This window comes from Hyperolius riggenbachi, chromosome 5 (assembly GCF_040937935.1).
Source record: "Hyperolius riggenbachi isolate aHypRig1 chromosome 5, aHypRig1.pri, whole genome shotgun sequence".
NCBI classification, from domain to species: domain Eukaryota; kingdom Metazoa; phylum Chordata; class Amphibia; order Anura; family Hyperoliidae; genus Hyperolius; species Hyperolius riggenbachi.
The window spans coordinates 73,467,415-73,495,165 of NC_090650.1; the positions used below are offsets into that span (position 1 = coordinate 73,467,415).

Below are 27,751 nucleotides of genomic sequence, written 5' to 3' on the forward strand. Positions count from 1 at the left end.
TTTAAATGATCCATAACACCTTTAATAATAAAAAACGAAAGTTATATACATCTATACAGCATACCACAGAAATCTGACAAATGATGATCTCAGAAATGAATCAAAATATATACTTATTTATGTAAATCCAGCATAGTGCAATTTTTTTTTTTATTACCTTTTTTTATTTTTTTATCTTGGTCGACTTTGGTTCACAAACTTGCTACACGTGTTGGCAATACAGTTTTAACGTTTCAGATTTGGCTTCAGGTTTTTGAATCAGGAAAAATACCGAATAGCTAAAATTAATCCTCAGTGTGGTGGGAAGCAGTTTCCAAAACAACCTTAGTAAAAAATGAGGGAAGAGCGGTGCCTTCAGCTTTGCAGAAGCTACATAAATAATTAATGTAGAGACAGAGTCTTCAATACCTCATCTCTCCAGTAGGGGGTAGTAAGAAGTGATCTAAATCAGAGTTCCACAACCCTGTCCTGAGGGCCCACCAACAGTACATATTTTGCTAAAAACCACAAACATTCACAGGTGAGGTAATTAGTCTCAACAGAGCTGATTACTACCTCTGTGGATTTCCACAAAACATGCAGTGTTGGTGGGCCTTGAGGGCAGGGTTGGGGAACACTTAGATTCAAAGTGACTAAACACTAAGGAGAGGTCTAGCAGATAGCATGTTTAAGCAGCTAGTCTACATTGGGTTAGGTACAGAAACCAATGCTTCCTGGCAGTATAGAACTCAACACTTTATGGATCCTGGAATTGAATCAGCCAGCAGGTATGGAATCATTCACAGAAGTAAACTTATCCATTAGTCAAATATTTCCCGATTTCTTGAAATGGAGCTAAAGCAAATACCCTTTTAGTTAACCACCGCTAAATGCCTCTCAGATAACTGAGCTTTATATTAACCCAAACAAAAAGTTTAATTTTGGCACCATGTAGCCACAACTGAGTCACGGAAAATACTTCAGTTTTATGCTCATATATTATACTTCTCTATAGTATCAAACTATACAAGGTAGTCGGATATACATGACATTGTTGGTTGTTACGGTTTAAAGAGAGTCTGAAGTAAAAAAACAAAAACAAAAAAAACAAGGAAAGGGAAGGCTCTGGGTCCGGTAAATCCTTACCGGTCTCCTATCAAAGTCCACGTTCCCCCACAGGCTATCCGTTAGCAGTCCACGAGCAATTTTGTTGTGGACTGCTTTATTCTGGTTTGGGGATACTTCGGCAGTCTTTGGAAGCACTCGGGCCTCGGAAGACGGGCCGCTCTGTACTGCGCACGTGCGAGCGCCCTCACTCGCGCAAGCGTAGTACAGAGCCGCTGGTCTTCGGAAGCTCGAGCGCTTCCAAAGACTGCTGAAGTCTCCCACAGCAGGAATTTTAAACGGTGAAGCCTGCGGGGGAACGAGGAGACCGTCAGGAGAAAGGGAAGGCTCTACAGGACCCAGAGCCTTCTCTTTTCTTAGGGGAATATCTGTTTTTTTCTTTTAGATTTTACTTCAGATTCACTTTAGGACAAACTCTGTGCTTGAAGCTGTGGGCTTGTAGGTTCTACACGAAAGAACATGATTTACAGATGAGTAGATAAACATTTGGATTCTACAAAAAATGCTTCAGGCCCAATTCTACAATATTTTTTATTTTAATCTTGGATAATATGGAAAGGAGTTAGAAAAAGAAATTCAACCAGATTTTCTACACGGTGTTCTCACGAGAGAGGGTTTTGTACCTACTCAAATATTTTTGTCAGACATTACTTAGCAACACATTATAATAGGTTGCCCCACATAAAGTTAAGATAGATTTTTTTTTTTATTATCTTACTAATATCTAGTATTTTTTCCACTTGCTAGGTGTTGAAAACGATTTTAAGATAAAAAGAAAAAAAAAAAAAAAAAAAAAAAAAAAGATTACCTATAAGAAAATTCTGGAAAAACAAAAACACACAAGGAATAGGGGTCAAAGTGAGGACAATCTGACATTGGACCTAAGCGGACAACAATATAAAAGTTGATATAACCTCTTGGCACACTATCCAAAACTTCACTAAAAAACGGTTTTATGATGTTGGGCTCTATGACGATGTTGGCAAGCAATCTGTTAGACATCACTCTTGCAGCAAGAATGGAAACCAAAGGTAAGACGTCCTTGCTGTCATACCAAGTCCAATGACCATTGGTGTCCTGTCCAAGCTCCTTGGTAGCGCAGGTTGTGCCTTGGATGCCATGACACGCGGCACATGGGGGGCTGCACACAGACAGGATGACCATGACCACCAGACATGGTATGACACTTGCATAAGTAAATGGGTAAAGGCAACTTCACAAAGACAATTAAAAAAACAAGAACACATTTATGAACAATAAATGGAGTATTTATGTGTTAAGCTTAAACAATCCTACAAGATACACAGGAGTTCTACAGTTAGAGAAGTTATTGCTGATTTGTATTCTAAGAACTGATGTAAGTCCGTCAGTCAAATTGGCTTCTACAGATATGAAAAAGGATCCCAAGAAGACTGAGCTCCCCCTAGCAGTAACTTTATTCCTGACCCAACATTTTCTCAAAATGGGATCTGCAATGACAGTGCAGCTCCACCTGCTGGGTAAATCTGATATCGACGTTTAATTATGTGGGGCAAGACAGCGTTCTACAAACCTGCGTAGCGTCTGAGTTAGGCGTCGATATACCACCAATGCTATAGTCCATGGCCCGGGGTTCCCGTCGATCGCTGGACCCCAAATTACTTCTCTCTCCAAGTTGCTACAACTTAGAGGGGGAATAATGTTTAACGATACCGGGTATTTCAGCGGCAGCAGGGTGATCCATCATTTAGCTCACCCTGCACCAAGCTTACCGGCGGCGTACTCACATGTACGCGATAAACTGTGAGGGACCATGTTGCTCAGTTATAGCTTTCTTCTTATTTATCCACCTGTGCACACTTATATTTGCCATCAGATAACAAACAGAAAAAAAAGGCAGATTAAAAAGGATTGTCCTTATAACAACAAGCCAATAAAGTCATGAAAAGACTTTAAGCCCTTATATAAAGCAACGTACAGGGTGTTTTGTAAAAAGCAGGAAAATCAAAGAAATGTGTAAAAAAATTGACTTTATCTCATGTTTAATACAGTGAAAACGTCATATTTATCCCTTGAGATCAAGGAATTTAGCTCCTTGCTGACACCTGCCTAACTCAACATCAGCGATTGTAAATTCAGCAAATGACAGGGAGTTAAATCCTTGTTCTGAGTGGATAAAAACACTACTTAAGCTCAACTATTATTTTTAAAAATAGTGTTTATTAGCAAAATAACATAATGAGCGGTTGTGCTTCGGGAGGGTATGGAAGGTGGATACAAAGCCTTGCTTATGTATAGTGAAAGTCCGAAATAGAGGATTTATGTTTGTCTTGGACTACCTTCTGCCCCATAAAAGCAGGTAAATAAACCTAAGCCATCACTAACCCAACCCTTGATGCCCGGTCACACCTGCAGGGCAAAGCTCAACGTGCCATGTTGGTCTGTAACATGGAGCAGAAGAAAGATTTTAAAGACTCAGTCTTCCTTTGATTGCTGTTAAGGTGGCTACTAACGATCCAATGTCTAGCGAAAAGTTGTTTGAGAGATCAGATAATTCTGATCAGAAGTGAGATATCATAGTACATCGTTCACTACACCATCAAAGAACCAATGGTTGCTTCCAATCACAACCACCAAGAAAATCCAAATCTTGGTTTTGCGAAAATCCAACGAAATCGTTTGTAATAGATTACAACCAATCTGATCACATTTGATCGTTCTAATTATTTTTTGCTAGAAATCTGACCATTAGTGGCCACCTTTCCAGTTATGAAACGTATCACTCACTGTCTTCTTATACTTCCCAGATCTTCCTCATCAGGCTCTCTGCTGGCTAAATTTGTTGTGTTCACCTACCCTACACTTCAAAGTAGGCCATCCATTGTTGGATTTCTCAGCATTTTATACTGTAAAGTTTTAAGCTGTGTATGGACATAAAATAATACTTTTGGGCAATAGCAGCACCCACCCTCCTCGCCAGCACCCTCTGTTGTGCTTATTTATGTTGCGTTTCCATTAATCACAATGAAGGATTGGCTGTATCGGAGGGTGCAAAGCTTCTGACTGTCATGGAACACTTAAGTTAACCATTCACATAGCATATTGCCCGGCATGCAAACATCCTGGTAAAGAGTTTTCAGTGGTGCCTTCCATATTCCGCTTAGTCCAGGTTTCTTTTAAGTTCATCCTCTATCACTAAGTAACATCAGTTCTCTAGGAACTAATACTTTAATGTTGCATCAATCTCATTCTAGTACGGTTCTCCTCAACCACAGCAGGCAACAAGCCTGAATGACAGGGCTACTTTAAAGAGGTGTACCTGTCACCTATAAAATCAGCAATGAAACCGATCAATCCCTTTGTGGTTCCTCAACTCTGTAGAAGCTAGGGACAGTGGTGCAGAGTGAAGCCACACACATTGGAATAATAGCTGGCAAGTTGGGTAAACTTACAAAGTACAAGGCCGCTTTAAAAAAAGGTAGCCCAGAAGGATCAAACTGGATGAAGGGTAAAAATGGTACATTGGTGACTCTCACAACCTAATGAGAGTTTTTGTTGGTGTGACACAGTTCGACTTTCCAGCAACGATGAACTCAATTTGCTTCAGACTAAAAGATCGTTCTGGGCCACGGTACACAACATCCAGCTATGATTTTCATGAAAAACATCTCATTAAAGGGACACTACCATTTATTATAATATATAAAGTAAAATAAGTTAGTTCTGCTTTTTCTTTGCCTGTATCAGCAAGTATTACCGGTACCTTATAAAATATGTTTAAATGGTTTTGACAGAGATACAGAAAAGCTATCTAATGCAGATTCAACACATTAATGTCCCTTTAAAAACTCCCTTCTAAGTAGAAACGGTAACACTACCAAACTATGAGATAAATCAGAAGAAAAGCAGGATACAGGTTCCCTTGAAGTCTTATTTTTAAACACATTGCACTTAGAGCTGTTAAAGTCTGCTAGTAATCAAATTGAAGTTGAAAAGTGATTAAATAAAAACGGCAATGAAAACTTGTGCTCACAAATACTATAGAATATACAAAACAAGAAAATGTATAATGAAGTGACAAATGCACTTTTCTCTTTACAAGGCAATCACAGACTGCAGATATTAATAACGCTGTGGGAGAGAGAGGTAGAGGGAAACTGGCAGGCATTAGAAGCATGGAGGTTCGCAGCTACTGGGCCTCAAGTCATCTGCTGTGCTACTTTTGCATGAGCATTAGGAATTTCTGATGTTAGCATCTCCTTCTAAAAAGGAAGAGTGGGGGCTGCAGTGCTCTGAGGGGAGATGTAGCATGGTCCAGCAAAGTGTAACATTCCCTGGAATAGAAGATACCGTAGTGGCAACACACATCCAAAAATAGCAAAAAATGTATTTCAAATCAGAAAAAATCAGAGAGAGAAGCAGTACAAAATGCAACAAAGGTCGACGGCCGTTCCGCACAACTATCTCCTAGAGCTTCATCAGGACCTGATGAAGTACCAGGGATAGTGGTGCAAATCAGCTGTCGATCTTTGCTGCATTTTGTACAGTCACTGTATCAGATTTTGCACTGTATGCTGGAACCCTGATGATTTTTACTGATTGAAATGAATTTTTGCTATTTGTAGATCTTTTATATATGAGACTGCTTCAAACGTCACTTGGCGAGTTGCACTCTGGAGGTTGGAGATGGTTTGTGCGCCAAATCTATTTAACTCGGTGCACGCTGTTGGCCCTTGACGCCAAGGATTAATCATAGGGCGTATTGATTGGCAATCACGAGGCAATATTTACTCCTCACAGTCAAATGATCCAATCAAAATGATTGGAGTGGCTGTTAAAGTGTATCCAATGTAACATGATGAGATAAACATAGGTTTGTACAGTGGCAAGCAAAATTATAACTAGGCTGTATTTATTTTTCTGCCTGAAAGGGTTAACCTCAGTAACAGTTTCTCTCTTGTCCCATAACCCTCACAGATAAGAAATACCAGCCATATACAACTTCGGAGTACAGGGGCATTGTTCTCCCCAGGCTCTTGTAGCCGGATGCTCCACTTGGCTAGTTTTGGTGAACACTCGGCTGTCATCGGGTTGTGCAGAAAAGTGCCAGCCTTCCATTCTCTCGTCTCCCAACACCCAGCTATTTTTTCAAGCCACCCAGCTGGAAAAGCATTCTGGTGAGAACACTGAGGGGGATGGATAAAAAGAAGGTCAATAGTTCGTATATTTTAGCTCTGGGACACTTTGTAGACTGCCATTGAGCAGAGACAACATTAAATCTATAGGACGAGGAGGATAGATACAATTGTTTATCTCATCAGTTTATCGTCACCTCGGGTTCACTTTAATATGGAGTGAATTTTTTTACAGCCTTAAGCCACACATGTACCAGGTTTGTTACCCAGCAGGGATCGCCAATCAATTAGTATCTATTTAAAAAAGCTATTTTCACAATCTCTTGGCAAAGGTTCACTTTAAGACAAGCCCTATACATTTACAATATTAGTGCACTGACACCAAATGTGATTAAGAGATGTGCAATTTGTGGGTTGCAATATATTGCTGGCACCACAAGGCCACTAAACTAATCTGATGCCCTGCCTTGTCACAGTGTGTTATGATGACTTGTATATAGCAATTCTAATACCTCAGGCCTTCAGAACTGGCATATGCTCAATACCTCCTACATGACAACACACTGGCCTAGTGTTCCTCTAGGATGGGGGCTGGAGCACATAGGCTGCAACTTTAGCAATGGTACAGGACATCATACAAGTGACCATCACAGCCAGCTTGCTGTCCACAGTTGCCTTACAGCATTAGTGTACTGATACTATAGTGCGGTTAGAATGAGGCTTTGCTTCCACTGATGCAAATATATTTGCATTGTTGAATTTAGCCCCGTCTTTAGACACAAAGCTGTTACTCCTATTACAGTGATACTGAATCCTGATTATTACTCCTGTACTGCTGCCTGAAGTGCTGATAAGATCTGTGCAGGGATAAGGAGTGCAGACAGATAATGCTGGGAATGCACAATGAGATTTTTCAGCAGATTTACAGTCCGATAGATTTTCCAATCTTTTTCTGATCTAATTAATTTCACATTTATGAGAATTCGATCAGAAAAACAATCAAAAATCAGATCAGACCTGTCAGAAATCATCTATCTGCCAAAAAATCTCATGGTGTATTCCCAGCATAAGAAAGAAGACAAGAAACACTTCAGAAGCAGTGGGGACATAGCGCACACTATACTGTAGTTTAATTCATCAGTATTGGCACAAAGTACCAGATTTGACTTTGTAAACGGGGGTGTAATGCCAGTATCTTAAAATGGTCATTAAAAGAATATCACTAATACACATACTGTATCATTGCCCCATTTGAAGAACAAATGAGTACAAACATTGTGAGTACAGATACACAAAGACCGTGTAGCACGGAGTCAAATAACCTCAGATCTCCCCTGCAATGCAGCTTGGGCCCATACTCCACCCCCTTCCCACAAGCCAATGAGAGCTGTGTTACTGATACTGAGGAAGTGTCCTCATGGATTATGAGCAGCAGGAAGGGGCGGTGCTCCAAGCCAGACACCTCACATCCACAATCCATACTATGTGTCTGGCGTTAATGGTTTCCTGAGTGTACAGAAAAGTACGGAGAACTGCAAAAGCGTCTACAAACACCTTGTGGTACCTGCAGCTAAGCAGCAGTGCCACTTTCCAAGCACTGTTAACTGAGTATTTTAGCTCGAGCCAGATTTAAAGGCCAATACATGACTACCTCTACCGATTTCACCCACAGCCTTAGTTTAGCATTTAGATAAATAATACACGCCTACGCAGTCTCTCTTTTCCTCCCATGTAAGCACCTTGCACCTGCTAGCGGTCCACTGGAAATGGTTGATGCACGGTTTCGCCATAGCCATGTCCTTCTCGTCTCTTCAAAAAGAAAGCATAATACTGGTAACTTCAAGCTGACAAACAGCTTATACACCATGAACAGAACACTTCCAACTGCTACCTCTATAATGACAGAGACACAAAACCAGCTGCAATCGTGGAAGGCAGGCTGCATCGCTAAGTTTTTTTTCTCCTTCCTCTTATCTGCGCTCCAACAAGGTCAGATGTAGTAATTATCCGTGAAGCAATAAGAAAGTTCTGCACACAACAAAATGTAATGACCGGATGATGGAGAAGCAGACTTCACATTTTAGCCCGTTTGCAGTTAGAAAGTTTGCGGATCGTTACTCAGTAACATAGTGCAAACTGTACCGGTGTCAGCACAATTCTCCTCTTAGTCCATGGGTGTGGTTTGTACACAATTAGTCTGTGTGTGCTTTCTCTGTGGGACCCTGCAATGAAACAACACCATGTCAATTAGTCATTTACTTTTTATTATCCTTAGAACACATTAACCACTTCACATCCAGACCCTTTTTCCCACTTATGGACCAGAGCAGTTTTGACAGTTTAGCTATGTCCTTATTTAATCAGAAATAACTTTATCCCTACTTACGACACAGAAATGAAATATATAATTGTTTTTTTCAAGACAAACTAGGCTTTCATTGTATGCCATTTTTTTTTCCCTTGAACAATTTTGTTTTCTATGAATTTTAATGGGAAAACAAAGAAAAACATAGGAAAAACATTTTTTCAGTTTTACCAATTCCAGTTTAAAAATAAAAAGTGCTACTGTAGATAAAAAACACAAATTTTGTTTGGCTATTCTTACTGCTTATAACAAAACTTAGATTATGTTCCGGTCACAATTTATGGTGAAGATATTTGATTCTGAAATAATGCTAGAGTGTATTTTTCACTATGAAATGAGAAAATAAAAGTATTTTTAATGGTAAAAATCAATCTCATTAGCTCAGGAAACATATATTCCCATTCACCAATTAGTGCTGCATCAGATAGTGCTAGAAATGTGCACAGGAGCAAGCCCAATCCTGCACAGCACTGCTTCTGTACAAGTGGCTTAGATGAAGTCACAGAGGACGTATATCTACTGACTTGTGGACAGGGCTGTGGAGTCGGTCCAAAAATCCACCGACTCAGACTCTTCAGTTTAGGATTCCACCGACTCCGACTCCTCTAATTTGCATATTACAATTTTGTTGATTAAAAGTATGTAACATGAAATTCGTCTCTTAACTGCCAACACTTAGGAATTTTACACAACTGAAGTGAGAAGGATATGTAGACTACTATATTTATTCCCTTTAGACTAAAACTAGTCCTTGGTAAGAGTACTTGTAAAAGGTACAAACCGGAACAAAGAACATCTATCAGGCCCTAGGCAATGTAAGTGTGGGTACATGTAAGAATGATGTGCAGGTACTCTGCAGGGGAAGGAGGAGATTGTAAACAGACAACACCTCTGTGTTCAATGTGCACAGCATTCTCAGTGGATTCCCTGCAGCTCTGTGGGGAGTGCATATGTAGAGTATAGTACTACTGTGTAACAAAGTAAACCTGAGACAGATGAAATTAAAGTTTTATACATACCTGGGGCTTCCTCCAGCCGCCTTCAAGATAATCAGTCCCTCGTTGTACTCCTCCACCACCTGGATCTTCTGCTATGAGTCTAGGTACTTGAGCCAGTCGGGCGTAGTGCGCATGCACACACTCCGCCGCCAGGAGCATACTACACCTGTGCAGCACTATTGCGCAGGTGCAGAATGTTCCTGGCTGTGGGAGCGGCATGCGGCCAGACAGCACTGACTGGCTGAATTACCAGGACTCATAGCAGAAGATCCGGGTGGTGGAGGACAGCGAGGGACTGATTAGCCTGAAGGGGGCTGGAGGAAGCCCCAGGTATGTATAAAACTTTACTTTTCATCCGTCTCAGTTTAATTTGTAGTCACCAAACCAAATTTTAACAACATATCAAATTATTTGATACCATTAGCAAAGGGAGTGCATACATTTGCATAAATCAGCATCAATGCAGAATTATTTCCATCTCGTTGACCATCTCTATTAGTGACACAGCTACACATCAGGCTTTATTCTTACAGCATAGATGTTATTTAGTATATATAAGAGATTCCGGTGTACACATCATATATACAGTCACAATCAGATATGTATATCTGACCTTAAAAATACGGGGACTGCTTTATTGAAGCAGCACAAGTAACTAATTTTGATTGGTTTATTTCATTTTTGTGGACTAAGCACGGCTATTACTGTATATATACTGTATATATACACATTATTTTTAATGACTATTATCTGAGAAATAGAACATTTTATCATATTTTCTATTTTAATTACAGTTACAAATTCATTAGGAGTCGGAGTCGGTGCATTTTTTCCCGACTCCAGGCACCCAAAATTGCCCGACTCCACGACTCCGACTCCACAGCCCTGTTTGTGGATAAAGTGGTTAAAGCCTAAGGCTTGGTTCACTCATAAATATGTACATTTCCGGCCCATTCCAGTCCAGTCAGTTTTGCATGACAGAATTTGAACCGTACACCTATGTGTGAACACACGCACAGAAAACAGATAAAGAAATGAGAGGACTGGACCAGAAATGTAAACCAAGCCATAGAAAACTCATGCAAAACTGATGCCAACTGGCAAGGACTGGACACCTTGTATGTGTGAACCAAGCCTAACTGTAGGCAGTCCACAAAATGCATAACTGAAATACATAGAATTCAAACTGCCTTATGTGCAAAAATGCCTGTCATTCTGTCCAGCCAGTCATGTGATAGCGGTATAGGACTGATATGATGGACTAATGTATTTATATGTACAGTAGAATCTCCTTATAGTAAACTCAATCCTCAGGTCCCAGCAAACGCTTCTGTATAAATATAAAATTTATGACCAATTCTGATATATAGTAAACTTCTGATATAGTAATCTACTTTTCCTGATCACTCTGAGTTAACTTTAAAAGGGATAATACTGTATTGAAGATGATGAATAAAAGAGATTATACAAAACAAAGCCTGACTTACCATTGCTAGTTGTCGTCCTATGTTCCCAACAGTCACGCCCCCAGAAAAGAATATGCAAGGCAGCCAGGATCGAATGTACAGGAAGTCTGGAGACGTGTACCTGAAAGAAACGAGGAAGAGGTCAACAAAATAAAGGTGAACTGTGCATTCTTGAACAATGATGCTTGTATGAACTGTTTGCATAGCAAGAAGGTTCATGCTACTGCCTGTAGACTGGCCTCTCTCTATACCATCAGTAACAATAAAGCTTGGCATATGTCAAGATTTTTCTGGCCAATTCAGTCACACTGGTCGTTTGATGGATATCCACTGGGGCGACACATCCAATCAACTCACTTTCAATTAATTTGTGCAGTTAATGCATTGTAAGTAGTGATCGGATGCATTGGAAAATATCTGTACACGTGGGTAGGGGAGGAGTGGTAAGGGATTGATGGCCGTGAGGGACTGATGGCTGCAGAGCATTGCACAGCATAGAGCAAAACATTAATTCCTCTGACCTGCTCATTCAGAAGCAATGTAAGGAGTTATTAGGGTCAAAGAGCAAAACAGCACTCAAACAGAAGTTTTTGAAAAAATAATTGTAGAATGTAATAAAAACAACTACCATTTTAGAAAAGGGGAAATTTAATTTCAGCCATGGTAAACTGAAAGCAATACGGGCTCTTTACTGTGACTAAAGTTACAGTTTAAGGTTTGAGAACCTTAAAGTGGACCTGAACTCTTGCACAGGACACAAGGAAATCAGAGAGAAATGCACCGTGTGTTTTTAGAGAGAAGAGTGCAATTCCCCCTCATCTGTAAGCAATCACAAGTGTAATTTGATCTCTCAGCTGTGTCAGCACAAAAATTTGGCAGTCTCAGCAGACACACCCAATATGTAAGCAAAGGATGTTAACCCTTTCTTTGCTACCATGAAACCAGGAAGTAGACACTGCAGCTTTATTGCAGGAGTTCTGTAAGCTGTAACAAAGAAATGTAATTCTTTATTCTTTAGGTTATTATGCTGTTGCGTATCTTTTAAAGCAGAAAGGAAGTTCTGAGTTCAGGTCTGCTTTGACTTATTACGGACGCAAGTAATTGAAATCTACACCTATGCCAGGGCACAGATTTCAATTCCTTGTTGCCATGGAATCCGGTCACTCGGTCCCCAATTTAGTCTGCCTGCTCGGCTGTCTAGACAGTTGAACTCTGTACGCCAATAAAATTGGCTCATAACCCTATGAGGATTGTGAGCCAATCACAGCTTAAATTCTAGCAAAAAAAACAACACACCTCTTAAAGCGGACCTGAACTTAGAACATTGTCTCTGTTCTAAAAGATCAGCAACAGAATAATAACCTTTGATGAAAAACATTTCTTTGTCACAGCTGCTGCAAATCCTGCAATAAATCTGCAGTGTGTCTACTTCCGGCTTTCATGGAAGCAAACGTATTGTTAACATCCTGAGTTTACCAATTAGCTCTCTGCTGTGGCTGCCAGCTGACATGGCTGAGGGATCAAATTACAACTTTTGCTTACTCACAGATGAGGGGGGCATTCGGCTAAACTCTCTAAATACACACAGGGTGCATTTCTCTAGGTTTTCCTTTAGGGGTACTGGACAACGGTGGAGGCAGAGATGCCATTTAGAAAAGCAAAAAGTTTAAGTTGCAAAAAGCAGAGATTCAGAGCTCCTTTAAAATGACGGCTTCTCGAAGACTTTTAACATCAACATCGTGACTCTGCTACATGCTGGGCTGCCTTGTCTTTACCTTAGCTTTAATACTGGCCAAAAACACTATGCAAGCTGTTTTCCTACGACGTACCCTACATTTTGCTTTGAACCTGTCACAATAGCTGACATACTAATGCTTATTCCATGGCTGACAGCAGGAGCCTGGGTCTGCCAGCACACAGCTTTCCTTACTGCTCCTAAGGAATCGCACAATACAGGCACCTGCTATACTTGTGACAAGTACCAGCCCACGCAGAAGCTGACATACTATAGACATCACACAATTCAAAGTGTATGCCTCTCTGGCTGTCAGTACTCGCTGCAGAAGCACCGGCTGTGCGTTCCCAGATAGACACAGCTCTTGTCCGTAATGCAGGAATTCAAAAACGACATCTTTTTCACTAAACAAAGCAAGGCACAAAGAACTAAACGCCTCAAATGAACCTGAACTCTGGATAGACAAGAGTCTTTTTTTTTTTTTATACTTCTCTCACACAAGATGGTACTGTATACCCATTTCAAGTTAGCTTCTATTATGTCTGATATCCTCATCCAGTCTATTGCGGACTCTGCTAGCAATCTGCAATTGTAGTCGCTACCATGCACTGCTCCTTTCCCTTCTGAGTGATCAGTTTTTTATTTTACAGAAGACTAGACGACAGGTAGAAATTTACTGTTAAAGTGAACCCCCAGACTAAAAATCTACTCAGCAGCACTGAAAAGGCTTGGTGTTTCTTTAATGCTGGGTTTACACCATACCATTTTCTGTTAGATTTACCTGCCAGATAGATAAAGTTCAATATGTTGGAAATGTACCTATCTTACGATCTATCTGCCGAGCAATTAGGCATTGTTCTACTCAGCAGGAGATAAACAGAAGACAATGCACCAGAGATAATGACCATTCTCTACAGGAAAAAAAAAATCTGATTATGCATTCTAACAGAAAATCTAACAGAAAATTGTATGGTGTAAACCCAGCATACAGTTTCACAGCATCAGAATTTTGTTTTTCTTACCCATGCCTCATTTTTAGCTGCACAGAAAAAAAAACTGCCCGGGTATTTTTTCCCTGATGCTGTGCAAAGCATGATGGGATTTCTGATGTAGTTCTCGTTCTGTTGTTTTAGAGGGGGGGAGGGGAATCATACCAAAGTGAGATCTTCGGCTGCCCTTGCACAGTGCTACAATTCTCCATCCATCCTCCGGGTGGAGCTGTAATCCTATATAGTGAGATTGCTACCTGTCATCATGACGACCGCGCATCATATTTAACATGTGGTGGCAGTAAAGGGGAAAAAAAAAAAAAAGTCTCATATCACGTATGAGAATATCAACCGCCATGTTCAGGTGCATTGCCTGCCCGCTGCCTGTGCCAAGCGCTAGCAAGTGCCCAGCCGGTGAATGGGAGCAGCTGACAGGTGGTGAATTCACTGCCTTCTGTGGAAAAGAGGTCTGTAGAACATGGAAGATCAAGGGAAAGAAAGCATGGTTCCAGTATGCTTTAAAGGGAATCTGAAGTGAGAGGGACAAGGAGGCTGTCATATTTATTTCCCTTTAAACAATACCAGTTGCCTGGCTCTCCTGCTGATCCTCTGCCTCAAAAACGTTTAGCCATAGACCCTTAACAAGAATGCAGGTGTTTCTGACAAAAATTTGGACTGGATTATCTGCATGCTGGCTTCAGGTGTGCGATTCAGACCCTACGGCATCCAAAGAGATCAGCAGGGCTGCCAGGCAACTGGTATTGTTTAAAGAGAAATAAATATGGCAGGCTCTGTATTTCTCTCTTCGGGTGTCTTTTAAAAATGTTAGCTGGTGTTGCATTGTCCAGCAATGTATAATCTATAAACTGCAGCACATATTCTGTACAAAAACACTACAGTACAATAGCAATATATCAGAGAACATGGAAATACTGTCTACATTTAGCAGTTATATACACACACAACTGAAATAGATTTCAGAACTAAGTACCTATAGAAACATTGACTTCCAGTTCAAAATGTTTTGGCGGGTGAACAGTTTATAATGTGAACAATAAAAGCATTTACATGAAACACTATGTGGTAAATTCACAGCATTACTATATACAAGATGTTACTTACTGGTAAACCCCATTGTAGACAAGAAACTGAGTTATGAGCGTTGCAAGAAAGGCTATTGTGATGCCTAATCCAAGACCACTGCGTGATCGGTCAAAGGTCCACCAAAGGCCTAGAGACAAGGCTGCTAGTGTTAACGAGAGCTGAACATTGTTTGCGAAATCCAGTTTCTGGTAGAATGTGATGTTAAGGAACAGAGTGTTGTAACATTGTAGCTTTTCATTCCAGACATTTCCATTCCATTCATTTCAGACATTTCCATTCTTACTAAAACTTTATCTACACCCTGACACAGCTGGCAATATTGTCGCCAAAATAATAAAAAAAAAAAAAAAAAAAAACAACAAACTTAAGACTTTTTTCTCTCTGCGACATTGTCTTAATTGTACCCTCTTGGGAAAGTCACAAGATATGAGTAAGTTTTGCAATGACACTGAACACGACCTTCCATGATCATTTTGGAAGATAGTATGATGTCTGTCTGTACAGGCATCACCCATTCTCTGCAACTGACCTGCTCAGAAAAACAGCAATTGCTTATGGGGGGGGCTCTTAGGGTTATGCATCGATGGAGGGAGGGTTCTGTGTAAGAGTAGGGTTAGGTTACAGTAAAATATCGGTTAAGATTTATGATAGTGTACTATCGTAATTAAGTAGTAGAATACCTGTAATTTTACTCATTTAGATGAGCAAGTCTGTACAGATCTCTTGTGATCAACGTGTGATCAAACCCAGGATAATGGACTGGTCCTTTTACGATAATGGTTGCGGTAGAGGTTGTCTTGCACTCGCTTAGCTGCAATATTGAAATAGGAGTTCTTCAGTCAATGCTGGAGGATGACGCGTCTCCATGTAATCACCAAGCTAAAAACTGGCACTTTCTTATGACTGTCTATATTTCAAGACACAACCAAGAAGCAATAGTTTCGGGACCACTCCATATCCCTTTATCAAGGCAAAAATTGCTCAATGGTAAAGTCTGTCTGCCGCTCTGTGAACGGTCACAGAAAATGAGCTTGTTCAGGGTGATCAGCACCATGCCCTCATGGCTGCTTTGTGCAGTGTATGAGCAGCTGCTGCAGTACGCTGCACATCACAGCTTACCCTGAACAAGCATATTGTCCGTGACAGTACACAGAGCGGCAGACAGACTGCTGTTATTGAACAATTCTTGCCTTGATGAAGGGACCTGCTGTGGTTTCAAACATTGGCTTTTTGGTTGCGTCTTGAAATAAAGACAAATTCACAAGGAAGTTCCAGTTCAGCACAATGGACGGTCTTGTCAGGTTAATAGACACTATCAGATACAGAAGAAATTTCTTTCAGCATCGGGCATCAAACTGGCTTCTGCCACTTATGCATGTAACTCTTATTATGCTATGCATTCTAATCTGTGCAACACTATTAAACATTTACTACGAATATCACAAAAATGAAAGGATACTGCACTGGCATGGTTAATGCCAACGAAAACTGCTATACATCTCATGACACTGGCCCATTCCCTCTTGAACTTGTGTGGCTCTCCAAGATGCTTGTCAATGCAGGGATACAGCAGGCCGACCACAGCTGAAAAACAAAATAAACTTTAAATAGGGTCTGCATTATACTGTAACTAACAGCATTAAAACAACACAGAGGCAAAAGGGTAGCTGTAGCTGATAGGGTCTTCCTCCAAAAGTAGTCAGATTAGTCAAAATATATTGTATTACTGATTTTCCAAAACAGGGATCATGATTATCCAGCTATTGAGTTTTAACACTTCAGAGAGCTCTGAAGATCAATGTCACTAACTGATCCTCAAAGGAGCCTGAATTCGAATGCCCCTATTAGTTTATTGTTCCTACCACATTCCAGGGCTGATATGGGGGAGTAGCCAGTTGACATACCAGATATTGGCCTCAATTCAATAAGATCATGCTGGAGATAAGGCAAGAAAATCTTGCCACCGCACAGTGAGAGAGAAAGAGACAACAGTCCTCAGTAAGAAAAGCCAGTGCACCAGTGTTCGTATACCTGCATATTATATAGTCTGTCAGATAATAATTAGTATCATGTATTTATATAGAACTGACTTTTACTGCAGAAACTAACTTACAAAGTCATGGCCCTCAATGAAGCTCACAATGTAATCCCTAGCACATAGTCTCCGGTCAATTTTTGGTTAAACCAATTGACTACTTAAACGTGGTTCTGGGATGTTGGAGGAAACCTAAGCACAACACCCACACATATATACGGGTAGATTCGAACTCGGGACTCTCTATAACTGAACATAAACCTTGGCCTACAGCCTTAATGCTTATTTTCAGAACCAAAGCACAACACAACACAGTAGTGTAGTGGATAGTACTCTCGCCTTGCAGTGCTTGGTCCCCGGTTTGAGACCCTCTAAAGGAAAGTTAGTGACATGGCTATATAATCAGTAAAAGCGCTGCAGAAGATGTCAGCACTATGTAAATACATAAAAATAAAATGCCTTATGCTTCTCTCACCTAATTTCAAAAGTTACATTAATCATCTGTGTTCTCAAACAAACTGAGTAGAGAACATATATTTATATATAACCAATGCATAACGTGTGTAACAAACCGTTCAAAAGAAAAGATACAGTAATCCTATTTCACAAATATATTAAAGGTCTCAAGCCAAAAGTGAAAGAGACAGGCATTCCTCCCCTCCTCCTTGTCTTTGCTTTTACTGTCCCCAGAGACGTTTATCGCTGAGCTGGCAGGCAGCTAATTCTCCTAAGTTCTCAGTCACTTCCTTACTTTCATTTCTTCTGCAGTGGCATGTTAAACACAAAAGCCAATGATGTCGGAGGCAGGCACCTCACCAGTTCTGGAGGCAGCCAATCAGAAGGCTCAGAACTTACAACATTTCCTGTGCTATCTAGAGTATGCCAAGCAGGCGTCTGCAATGTAGGAGGGAGGTTGTGCTAATCCTCAGATTGAATTTCAGTCTAATAGCTGCCTAGTCTGTTTGTTCAAAAGTAATAAAGATAATAAAAATCAATTTGCACAGATAGAAGGAGGAGGTTTTAATAAATCATTGTAAATGCATCTGAGGCTATAATGTGATTATTGTGAAAACAGTCAGGACTGGTAGAAGGTGGCGTGGCTGTCCATGGCACTCAGGGCTGGGACCCACTAGGGCATCGCCGACAATCGCCAGCAATTTTAAAAATCACTTTGCCAGTCTATCTAAATGGGTCTGAACCCATTAGTGCGATTGCAATTAGGGTTAATTGCAATCGCAGAACATGCAGCATTTAGCGCGCTCAGTGCCAAGTATGGAAGCATTGACAGAGGCGTGGAGAGTGAGGTGAGTGATGCTGGTAGGGACATTCCTAACGCTGGTGTGGGTGTAATGCAGGAGTGCCTTTCCAGCAAAGGAGGCTAGCGACAATCAGATTGTCGATAGCTTTCAGGGGGGACACTTCAATAGCATCCCATTCACTATGTCAGAAGGTGCCCACACATGACTTGGATTTTTCTGCTCGATCGACCATTCGATTATTTTAACCAATCACAGGAGAAATCGATCATGTTCCATTCTGCTTGAACGATGGGATTTGGCCATTATCTGGTCAAATCGACCAACTCAATCAGGCAGGATGGTGAGTATCAGTCGCTCATGAAGGAATCGTTACTGTTTGCGATTTTCATGGACACACAATCGAATTTTTGGTTTCAGAGTATGGCGCACAACATCTCATCCAGATCGATTAGTAAAGGAGAATCGCATAGGATCTCACTTGCAGCATGCGGTCCATTAGTCGCTTGACCACAGTGTTGATTATTCAATAAAGCTGTTTGCTTAAAGGGACATTGAAGTGAATTTTTTTTTTAGATATAATGATTTATATGTGTAGTACAGCTAAGAAATAGGAGCAGAGATAGGAGTCTAATATGGTTTCCAGTAAAGGAAGAGTTAAGAAACTCCAGTTATCTATGCAAAAGAACCATTGAGCTCCATGACTTTCAGAGCTGCAGAGAGCTTTGTCTTCTGAAGCTGGTTATCTTAACACTCAGTCAGTCGTATCTTTTTCTCTCCAGTAGACAGTTCAAAAGTTTACTGGCCTGCTCTGTAAAATCATTTAGGATGCTGAGTAGTGTGTAAACTGCAAATATTATAGAATGCTGCAATGTTATAAAAAACACTATATAACTGAAAGTAAAAATATGAGAATATTTTCTTTGTTACTAATCTTCAAGTAATTCTGTACTACACAACCAATTCATTATATCTTATTTTTTTTCACTTCAGTGTCTCTTTAATCACTTGGTGGAAAATGGTAGCATTATACAGCGACTAAATAGTCGTAGATCCCTAGAATATCAGCAGTTACCACTTGGTAACCATATATTTTAACTATCAGTTACCACTTGGTAACCATAGAATTTAACTATCAGTGTGAACAAGCAGCACTAAATCAAGACACTGAGCAAACTGCCCACTGCAATACTGTCACACAGCCTTTTTCTGAATTGGTCTGGTCCACTTTCATAAATATGAGTAAGGCCTGGAACCCACTAGGAATCACTGCAGTGCTGTAAGTAAAGCGCAAACTGTACAGCACTTCCGATTAGCAATTCACATAAAAAAAAAAACAAAAAAAAATTATTATACTTACCAGGTGCCTGACATCCATCCATAGCCCTGCCCCCAAAGGAAGAGGTCATAGATGCTTCTCTGCTCTTCCTTTGGGGGCGGGGTGACAGACGGACACAGGAAATCGTGATACCTGATGAGTATTATAAAGTTTATTGAAATCGTAATCACTCATCCCCCAAAAATTGATTTAAATAGCACTTCTGCAGTGCTTACATACTTTAGCATTGAACGCTAACACGCTCAAAATGCTACATGTCCTGCGATTGAGATTAACCCTAATCGCAATCATACTAGTGGGTTCCCCAACGCAAACTTGTATTGGCAAAGCCTTTTTGAGAATCACCGGGAATTGTCGGCGATCCCAAAATGCTGCCAAAATTGCCCTAGTGGGTTCCAGCTCTAACAGTCTGGACACAAATGACAGCCTGGGAGCGGTATCAGCACCTGCAAACTACATCCTGGAGTCTACTTGGGGCAGTGTTATAATACTCACCAGCTGCAGTGCCACAACACGGAGGAACCCACCATGCTGAAGAAAAGATGGTGGCAATCACCTCTTCAGGAAATAGGGTCACATGCCTTTGGACCTGGAGAAGATTCAGCACCAAGGCAAGGAAAACACCAACAGTGAAGAGGACCACACTTCTCCGGATGAGGCTGCGGCCCTGGCTGCTAGATAAGGTGCTGTAGGCCAAAGTGAGGAGGGCGTTCAGGGAGGACATGGCTTCTCCGATTCTGTGAGTAAGCCAAGTGCTTATCTTGATGGTGTTCTTGTGTCCCCCTCTGGCGCAAGAGCAACTCCAGCAGTGCTCCTCGAGTCTTGGCATTTGTTTATTAATATGTAGCTGGAAGAAAGAAGGAAGTAGAATTAAGCATCCTGAATATATATATATGTAAAATAAAGGATACGTAAAAAGGAGGCAGGAATTAAATGGGCCTCATGGTAAACTTTTAGCTTTCGTAGTGTCTGAGTCGCACATTTTTTGTAATAGGATGGACACAAGGCTTCCCCAATCCACTTTGATTCCCTCCACTGCCAGCTGGGACGCTCTTCATCTTTACAGCCAAGATCCCCTCCAAGTATGAGTGCGGCCACACTGTGCAGGTGCCAGCGGATTCGAGCCTGCGCTTACACAGAGGGGATGTTGGACACGACCAATCCTCGATATCGATGATGAAGATTGTTTAGAGGGTCCCAGTGCAGGAGGGGGGTAGGAGCATTGGAGAAGCCTCTGGACCATCTAGAGCAGGGGTGTCAAGCTCAAATATAAAGTGTGACAAAATTAAACATTACTACCAAGCCGTGGGCCATTCTCAATGACCCACCTCCTTCCCCTATATAGTTTCCTGGTGTCTAGTGGCCCTCTTCCCTTCCTTATAGAATCCCCTGGTGTCTAGTAGTTCCCCCTCCCTCTCCTATACAGTTCTTGAGTTTAGTGGCCCTGCTCTCTACCCTATACAGTTCCCTGGTGTGTAGTGCACCCTCCCCCCCCCCCCATAGAGTCCCCTGGTGTTTAGTTGCCCCCAACCCAGTGTTCTACCCAGAATTTTTTTTCAGCCGGGTGGCATGAAAAAGTAGCCGAGTGGGGTGATCTGAGAGAATGCAGAGCCGCTGCTTCTGTGTGCAACTCTGCTTACAGCATAGGAGGAGGTGAGCCGATGACAGCCGGGTCTGAGGAGAACGCTCCCTACCTATCCAGTACCCTGGTATCTAGGGGTCCAACTACTTTTCCTATACAATTCCCTGGTACCTAGTGCTTTTCCCTTCCCTCCCTGGTGATCTAGAGCTTCACTTTCAGATAAGCTTCCCTGGTGGTCTAGACTCTAGAGTAGCCATATGTGGGTCAAATTTTATGGCTCTGCTGGCCAGATTTGGCCCACAGGCCAGCGTTTGACATGTATGACCTGGAGGCTTCCCCCTATTGCGATAAGTACCAAGTGAACAACAAAATTTTGCCTCCTGCTTTGTGCTGACATACAAGGATGCTAGTTATCTTTAAAGGGGTTCTTTCGCGAAAAAAGTAGGCAGTTAAAAAATGTGACAGATGACAGGTTTTGGGCCAGTCCATCTTTTTAAGGGGGATTCTCGGGGCTTTCTTTGTTTTCAACAACATTTCCTGAACAACAGTTGCAAAATCTAACTGACATAATAGTGTGCAAGTGATTAGGGAGGCCGGCTGGTATCTTGCTATTTTGGCAGTTAAACTGCTGTTCAGGAAATGCTGTTGGAAAAGAAAGAAAGCCCTGAGAATCCCTCTTAAAAAGATGGACTGGCCCAAAACCTGTCATCTGTCACATTTTTTAACTGCCTACTTTTTTCGCGAAAGAAACCCTTTAACACCTAGCGGTTGCCATGGTTTTCAGCAAATTTCATAAAAACTAAATAATAATGTTTAATAGTATTCAGTTAAAATGGTTTGAATAGTGACAGGCTGTATTGAACAGATTCTTCTACTAACATGGGTTTACCCTTTAAACAGTTTTGTATAAACCAACCTGTATGCAGGTTAGGCCTTTGTATAGTAAGCATGCATAGGTATATACACATAGACACTTACTTCCTGTTAATCATAGATGTCTGTATCTAATTTTAAGGCCTATAAAAAAATTATTTAGTAATCCTGGACAGCAAGTCACCCTTATTATGGGCTATGATTCACACAACTACTCACATCAGGCTAAAATAACAAAACTAAACTCCTCCTTCTCTGACATCAAAGCCTTTGTACAGTCAGTTCATTTGAAACTTCTGAATGAATGTGTGATCAATACATTCCATTACCAGAATCTCTTCAGCCTGAAATATCAATAAACTACAGAGGCCCATTAACAAAAATACTACCACATCTAGACACCATTCATTACTGTTATAGAGGAAGAGCAATGACTGAATCAGTCCCAACTTTTAAAAGAAAAGGTGTCGTCATTAGTATAGGAATACTGGGGCCTGTTTTAGTAGGTCATCAGTATGTCACTGAATAAGCATGCAGGCAGGTGTTATTTTACTGACAACATGCATTTTTCACACCAGTGATTTTAAACCTGCACTGATGCTAGAGGATAACAGTCTAGCACACTTCTAATGCTATGGTAAGCTCCACATTTCTGCTAGGAGATGTTACTAGCTCACCCATGCCATTTCTATACATTCCACCATTTACCAGCTATGCCCTAAACATCACTGATTCCGCTGTTTCCTAGTCCTTGAAGAATGCAACCTGTATCTCTCACAACCCCAAACAGGACAAACATTTCTTGTGAGACTCATACCTAAGCAGGTGAGTTCCTTCCCAATTCCAGCATCTAAAGCACACCTGAAGGGAGAGGAATATGGAGGCTGAAAGACCCATTTTCTTTTAAAGGACACATATGGCTTCTTCCAGCCCCTAGAAGTCTGTTAGGTCCATTGGGGCAGTTCCGCGCTGAGCCAGGCCTCCACTCTCCCCTCCGTAAGATCGTGACCCATGGCTGGGTCAGGATCTTCTGCACATGCGCACCTCTAGCGATCACGCTCCCGTTGCTGGGAGAGCTCTGCAAGCACAGCTTGATGAAGAGAGGCTCGGCGCGCCCGTGCAAAAGATCCGCACACAGCTGCAGGTCATGATCTTACAGAGGGAAGAGCAGAGGCCTGGCTCAAGGTGGAACAGCGCCGTGGGACCTAAAAGACTTCTACAGGCTGAAAGAAGCCCCAGGTGAGAGAAGCTTATTTTTTTAGATTGTCGGACATATCCTTTAATTGCCTGGCTGCCCTACGCATTAAAGGAAACCGAAAGTAAAACTAAGGTGCCCAGTTTAAAGAGAAACTGTAACCAAAAATTGAACTTCATCCCTATCAGTAGCTGATTCCCCCTTTCCCATGAGAAATCTTTTGCTATTCCCAAACGGATCATCAGGGGGCTCTGCATGGCTGATTTTATGGTGAAATCCCTCCCACCGTGTGATGTCAGGACAATGGTTCTGACATCACACTGTGGGAGCCTTGTTGCATTGTGGGAAATAACAGCTGTTTACAACTGCCAAAAAAAGCAAGCAGCATCTCCTTCCACTGACATCACCTGCCAGCAGTAAAGAGGTCATCATATGATAAATGTCAGAATGTAAATCAGGGAGGGGAAAGCTTTTACAATGGGCAAACACTGACAATCATTTATACATAATTATTGTAAAGATTAAGCACTTTATTTTATTACATTATTTTCACTGGAGTTCCTCTTTAACTTACCTGGGGCTTCTAACAGCCCCCTGTAGTCCTGGTCCCTCGCTGTCGTTCCTCTGACACATTCAGCAGTTGCTGCCTCCAAAAGCCACATGGGTGGCCCCGGGTGAAGTGCCTCCTCATTTGCGCTCCTGTGAGCGTTTTGCAAAAATTGCAACTGTGCATGCGCCAAACGCTTCCAGCTACCGTAGCACAATGGAGAAGGCTTGCGCTTGTGCAGTGGCCCACAACTGGCTGAGTTGGCCGGCTTTTGGAGGTAGAGCTGCTGAACGGATCAAAGCAGAACAACAGCAAGGGACTTGAATCACTACAAGGGGCTGGGAGAAACCCCAGGCAAATTAAACTGAGCACCTTTGTTTCACTTCAGGTACCCTTTAAATACTTTTTACCTGTAGACCGTGAACAAGCATATAAGTCAGATGTTCTGACTGAAGGCTGACTAGATTAGCTGCATGCTTATTTTAAGTGTGTGGTACAGATACCGCAGCCAAAGAGATCAGCAGGTCTACCAGGCAACTGGTATTGTTTAAAAGAAAATACATTTGGCAGCCACCATATGCCTCTTACTTCAGATTCTATTTAAAGGGAACCAGAGGCCCCAGAAAAAAGCTGTTATACATACCTGGGGTTCCTCCAGCCCCATATGCACGGATCGCTCCCACGCCGCCGTCCTCCGCTTCCTGTATCTGGCGGTACCGGGTCCCGTAGTTTCGGACAGTCGGCGGCAGGATGCGGCCAATTGTCCGCATCACAGAGGCTCCCAGCATACACTTACCGGTATGCGTGCAGCTGCATACTGAGCAGCCGCACGCGTAAGGGTATGAAGGGAGCCCCTGCTCATGCGGACAATTGCCCGTGTCCGCCGGAAGTGACGGGACCCGGTACCGCCGATACAGGAAGCGGTGGACGGCGGCGTGGGAGCGATCCGTGCATCTGGGGCTGGAAGAAGCCCCAGGTATGTATAAAAGCTTTTTCTTTTTTTAAACTGAGTTCCTCTCTGGTTCCCTTTAAGAACAGGAAATCATTCAATAGGAGTAATTAACACACACATAGCAGGGGTAGTAGTTTTATAGCAATGCCAATATTCAGAACAGTACAGACTGTCCCATCACAGATTCAACAGTCAATACCTAATGATCACAGTATGTTCTTTTAGCCAGACTCTAAACTTGATGCCAGGCAAGGCATGCCCCATTATGTCAGCACCATCACTAGCCTGCTACTGAAAGCCAGCAGCACCATTCATCTCAGAGATTACTCAGTAATTAATCCATTACTTTATTCAGCTGTAAATGACACTGTGCAATTATGTTTGCAAGCCACTAATCCCACCTACAATAACATTTCAACACTACCAACTCAACCAAACACGCAAAGGGCATTTCTTATAACTTTATTGCAGATCACTCCTCTTTGGAGGAACATACAGCAACTAAACATCACATTTTATCTTTTCAGTGCAGCCAGATCAAGGCTGGGCAAAACAAAGTCCTCCAGATGTTACTAAACTACAAGTTCCAGCATGCATTGCTACTAAGCTGCTGAGAATTCTGAAACGTGTAGTGCTCCACTAATGGATGGCAGTAATTTGCCAAAAATACCAACCTTCATTAGCAATAATCCATAAGTGACTGAGGATATACACTACAAAAAAACCTTTGCTTTAAATAGAATTAAAACCAAGAAGCTGCAAAGGTAGTATAATGCCCACCTGGACTATGGCATTACCCTGGAAGTTTGGCAGCTCTGTGCCAATCCCACCCATATTACTCACAGCCATAACAACCAACTTAATTCAGCTGTAAGCTACCACATTATCACGTTCAACTACACTGCTAGTACCTATTTCAGCTTTAGGAACTGTATGGCACCACAGTCTCTAACCTAACCATACCATTTTACTATTATCATATCATTAACTAGCTGCACGTCATCAAATTGTCCATCCTAATTTTATGGTTACCAACCATATGGTACTTTCGTGTCCACTCTAACAATAGTATGGTCACCACACTACAATGCCCATTCTAACTATAAAAATATTAACACAGCGCCATTCTAACAGCAGCCCCCAACTTAGGTTCAGATGCATAGTACCTGAACATGGCAAAACGCTTCACATTTACAAATAAATCAGCTATATGGCACCACAATTCCCACATCAATAAAACACTTATTACAGCTAAATGGTGATACAGACCCCTTTCTAGTCATGCCAGTCACCAATGTAGCTGCTGACAGTACCCTAACAACACATTATGTGCCATATTATGATAACTGCCCATTTTACATTCTAACCACAAACGTATAGTGCCCACTCTAATCATGGCACTCTAATCATGGCAACTATGATATTATCTTAATTATAATAGCCTGCCAACTCTAAGCATAGTAACACCCAAATCAGCTGTATAACACCACAGTGCCCACATCAACTACACGCTTATCACAAGTATACATATGGTAACACAGGGCCCATTCTAGGCATGGTGGTCGCCAACAAAGCTACATGACAGTACAGGTCGGAGCTAGTATTGCTCAACCCAACAGCACTATTATGATAAGTGCTCATTCTAACCACAACCATATAATTCCCACTCTAATCATGGCACCTCAGTTTCAACCACAACTATACCATTACCTGCAATAGTGCCTGCCACAACTGCAACACTACCACAGCTACATGGCAATATAGTGCCCACTGTAATCATGGCACCTCAGTTCCAACCACAACTATACCATTACCTATACTATACCCAGATTTGCTGTGGCCACCACAGTACCTGCCACAACTGCAACAGTATCACTACTACATTGTAATATAGTGCCCACTCTAATCATGGCACCACAGTTGCCACTATGACCATGCCATTACCTACATTACCCAAATCAGCTGTAATGCCACCACAGTTCCTGCCACAACTGCAACACTATCACAGCCACATGGTAATATAGTGTCCACTCTAACCATGGCACCTCAGCTCTCACCACAACCATGCCATGATCTGCAATAATATACAGACCAGCTGTATGCCACCATAGAGCTTGCCACAGCTATACCCTTATTCCAGCTACATAAGGCCCACTCTAATAATGGCAGCCACCAAGCCAGCTGAATGACAGCAGATCTGCCACCCAAGCTGTACCATGGACTGCCATAGGGCATCAGTGTGACCACTCTGATCATATGACACAGTACAGTGAGCATGCCATTCCCAGCCATCATCCCTCCATCCCCCGCAAATCCATCCACTCACCCAGCAGCAGGGAACACTCCGGGTATCCAAGCAACAGCTACAAACCCCTGATAAACTTTTACCCCTTTTGCCCCCTTCTTGAATTCTCCCGTCTCCTCTGCGCGCCGCTATTAATATGAGGGGCCGTCTGTATGAATGTATGTATGGAGGTTCTGTAGCCCCTCCCACTTCTCCCCCTGTAGGTGGCGCCGCCGCTGTCCTCCGCTGCCCTGTCCCTCCCCCTCAATGAATCAGACAGAGGAGCGCGAGGCGAAGGGGCGGGGCTGCAGCTGGCCTGACCGAAAACAACATGCGTGTCTGGTGAGGCACCAGCAGCCAATAGGAGACGGGCTGCCCATATGACGTAGCCGACACACCACACACTCCTTCCTTCTTGCTAGGAATGGGTGAAAAAAAAAATCAAAACAAGGAGACGCGTCTGAGGCTGGAGCGGCGGAGCCAATGAGCTCGCTGCATCCATTCTGCTCATTGTGGTCGGTGACCCGCCGGATAGTCACCCGAGCCAATAATAATTCCTCTCCGAATGGGCCTTACCTGGCCACTGCACGTGTGTGCTGGGGGTGGGGAGCATTGCCACATGAATGATGTGCTAAAGTTCCTGTCTACCCACACATTGCCTTCCTGCAATACTGGGTGAAAAGGCGGTTTATGCTGGACGGTCACAAATGTGTTTGTACAGTGTTTTGCTGGACATACACAAGGGTTTCTGTTTCAAATGTGAGCAAGGACCAGCTCTGCATGGAGTCTGTAAAGGCTGGTGCACAGTGCAAC

General features: G+C 42.1%; 1 protein-coding gene across 3 annotated transcripts; it reads right to left on the reverse strand.

Annotated features, from left to right (window-relative positions):
- On the reverse strand, positions 1 to 27,154 carry INSIG1 (insulin induced gene 1). 3 transcript variants are annotated; one of them, XM_068235881.1, is made up of 6 exons: positions 26,981 to 27,154; positions 20,001 to 20,352; positions 16,335 to 16,459; positions 14,894 to 15,060; positions 11,069 to 11,168; positions 1 to 8,440 (listed from the first exon to the last, which is right to left on the reverse strand). In XM_068235881.1, exons 2-6 carry the CDS (start codon positions 20,332 to 20,334, stop codon positions 8,411 to 8,413), a joined length of 756 nt encoding a protein of 251 aa, XP_068091982.1. In that variant the 5' UTR covers positions 20,335 to 20,352; positions 26,981 to 27,154; the 3' UTR covers positions 1 to 8,410. The 3 variants fall into 3 exon arrangements, with proteins under 3 accessions (XP_068091982.1, XP_068091985.1, XP_068091984.1); XM_068235884.1 differs by having other exon boundaries at positions 27,043 to 27,150; XM_068235883.1 differs by lacking the exon at positions 26,981 to 27,154 and adding an exon at positions 23,730 to 24,340.
- Between the last annotated feature and the right edge of the window lie 597 nt (positions 27,155 to 27,751).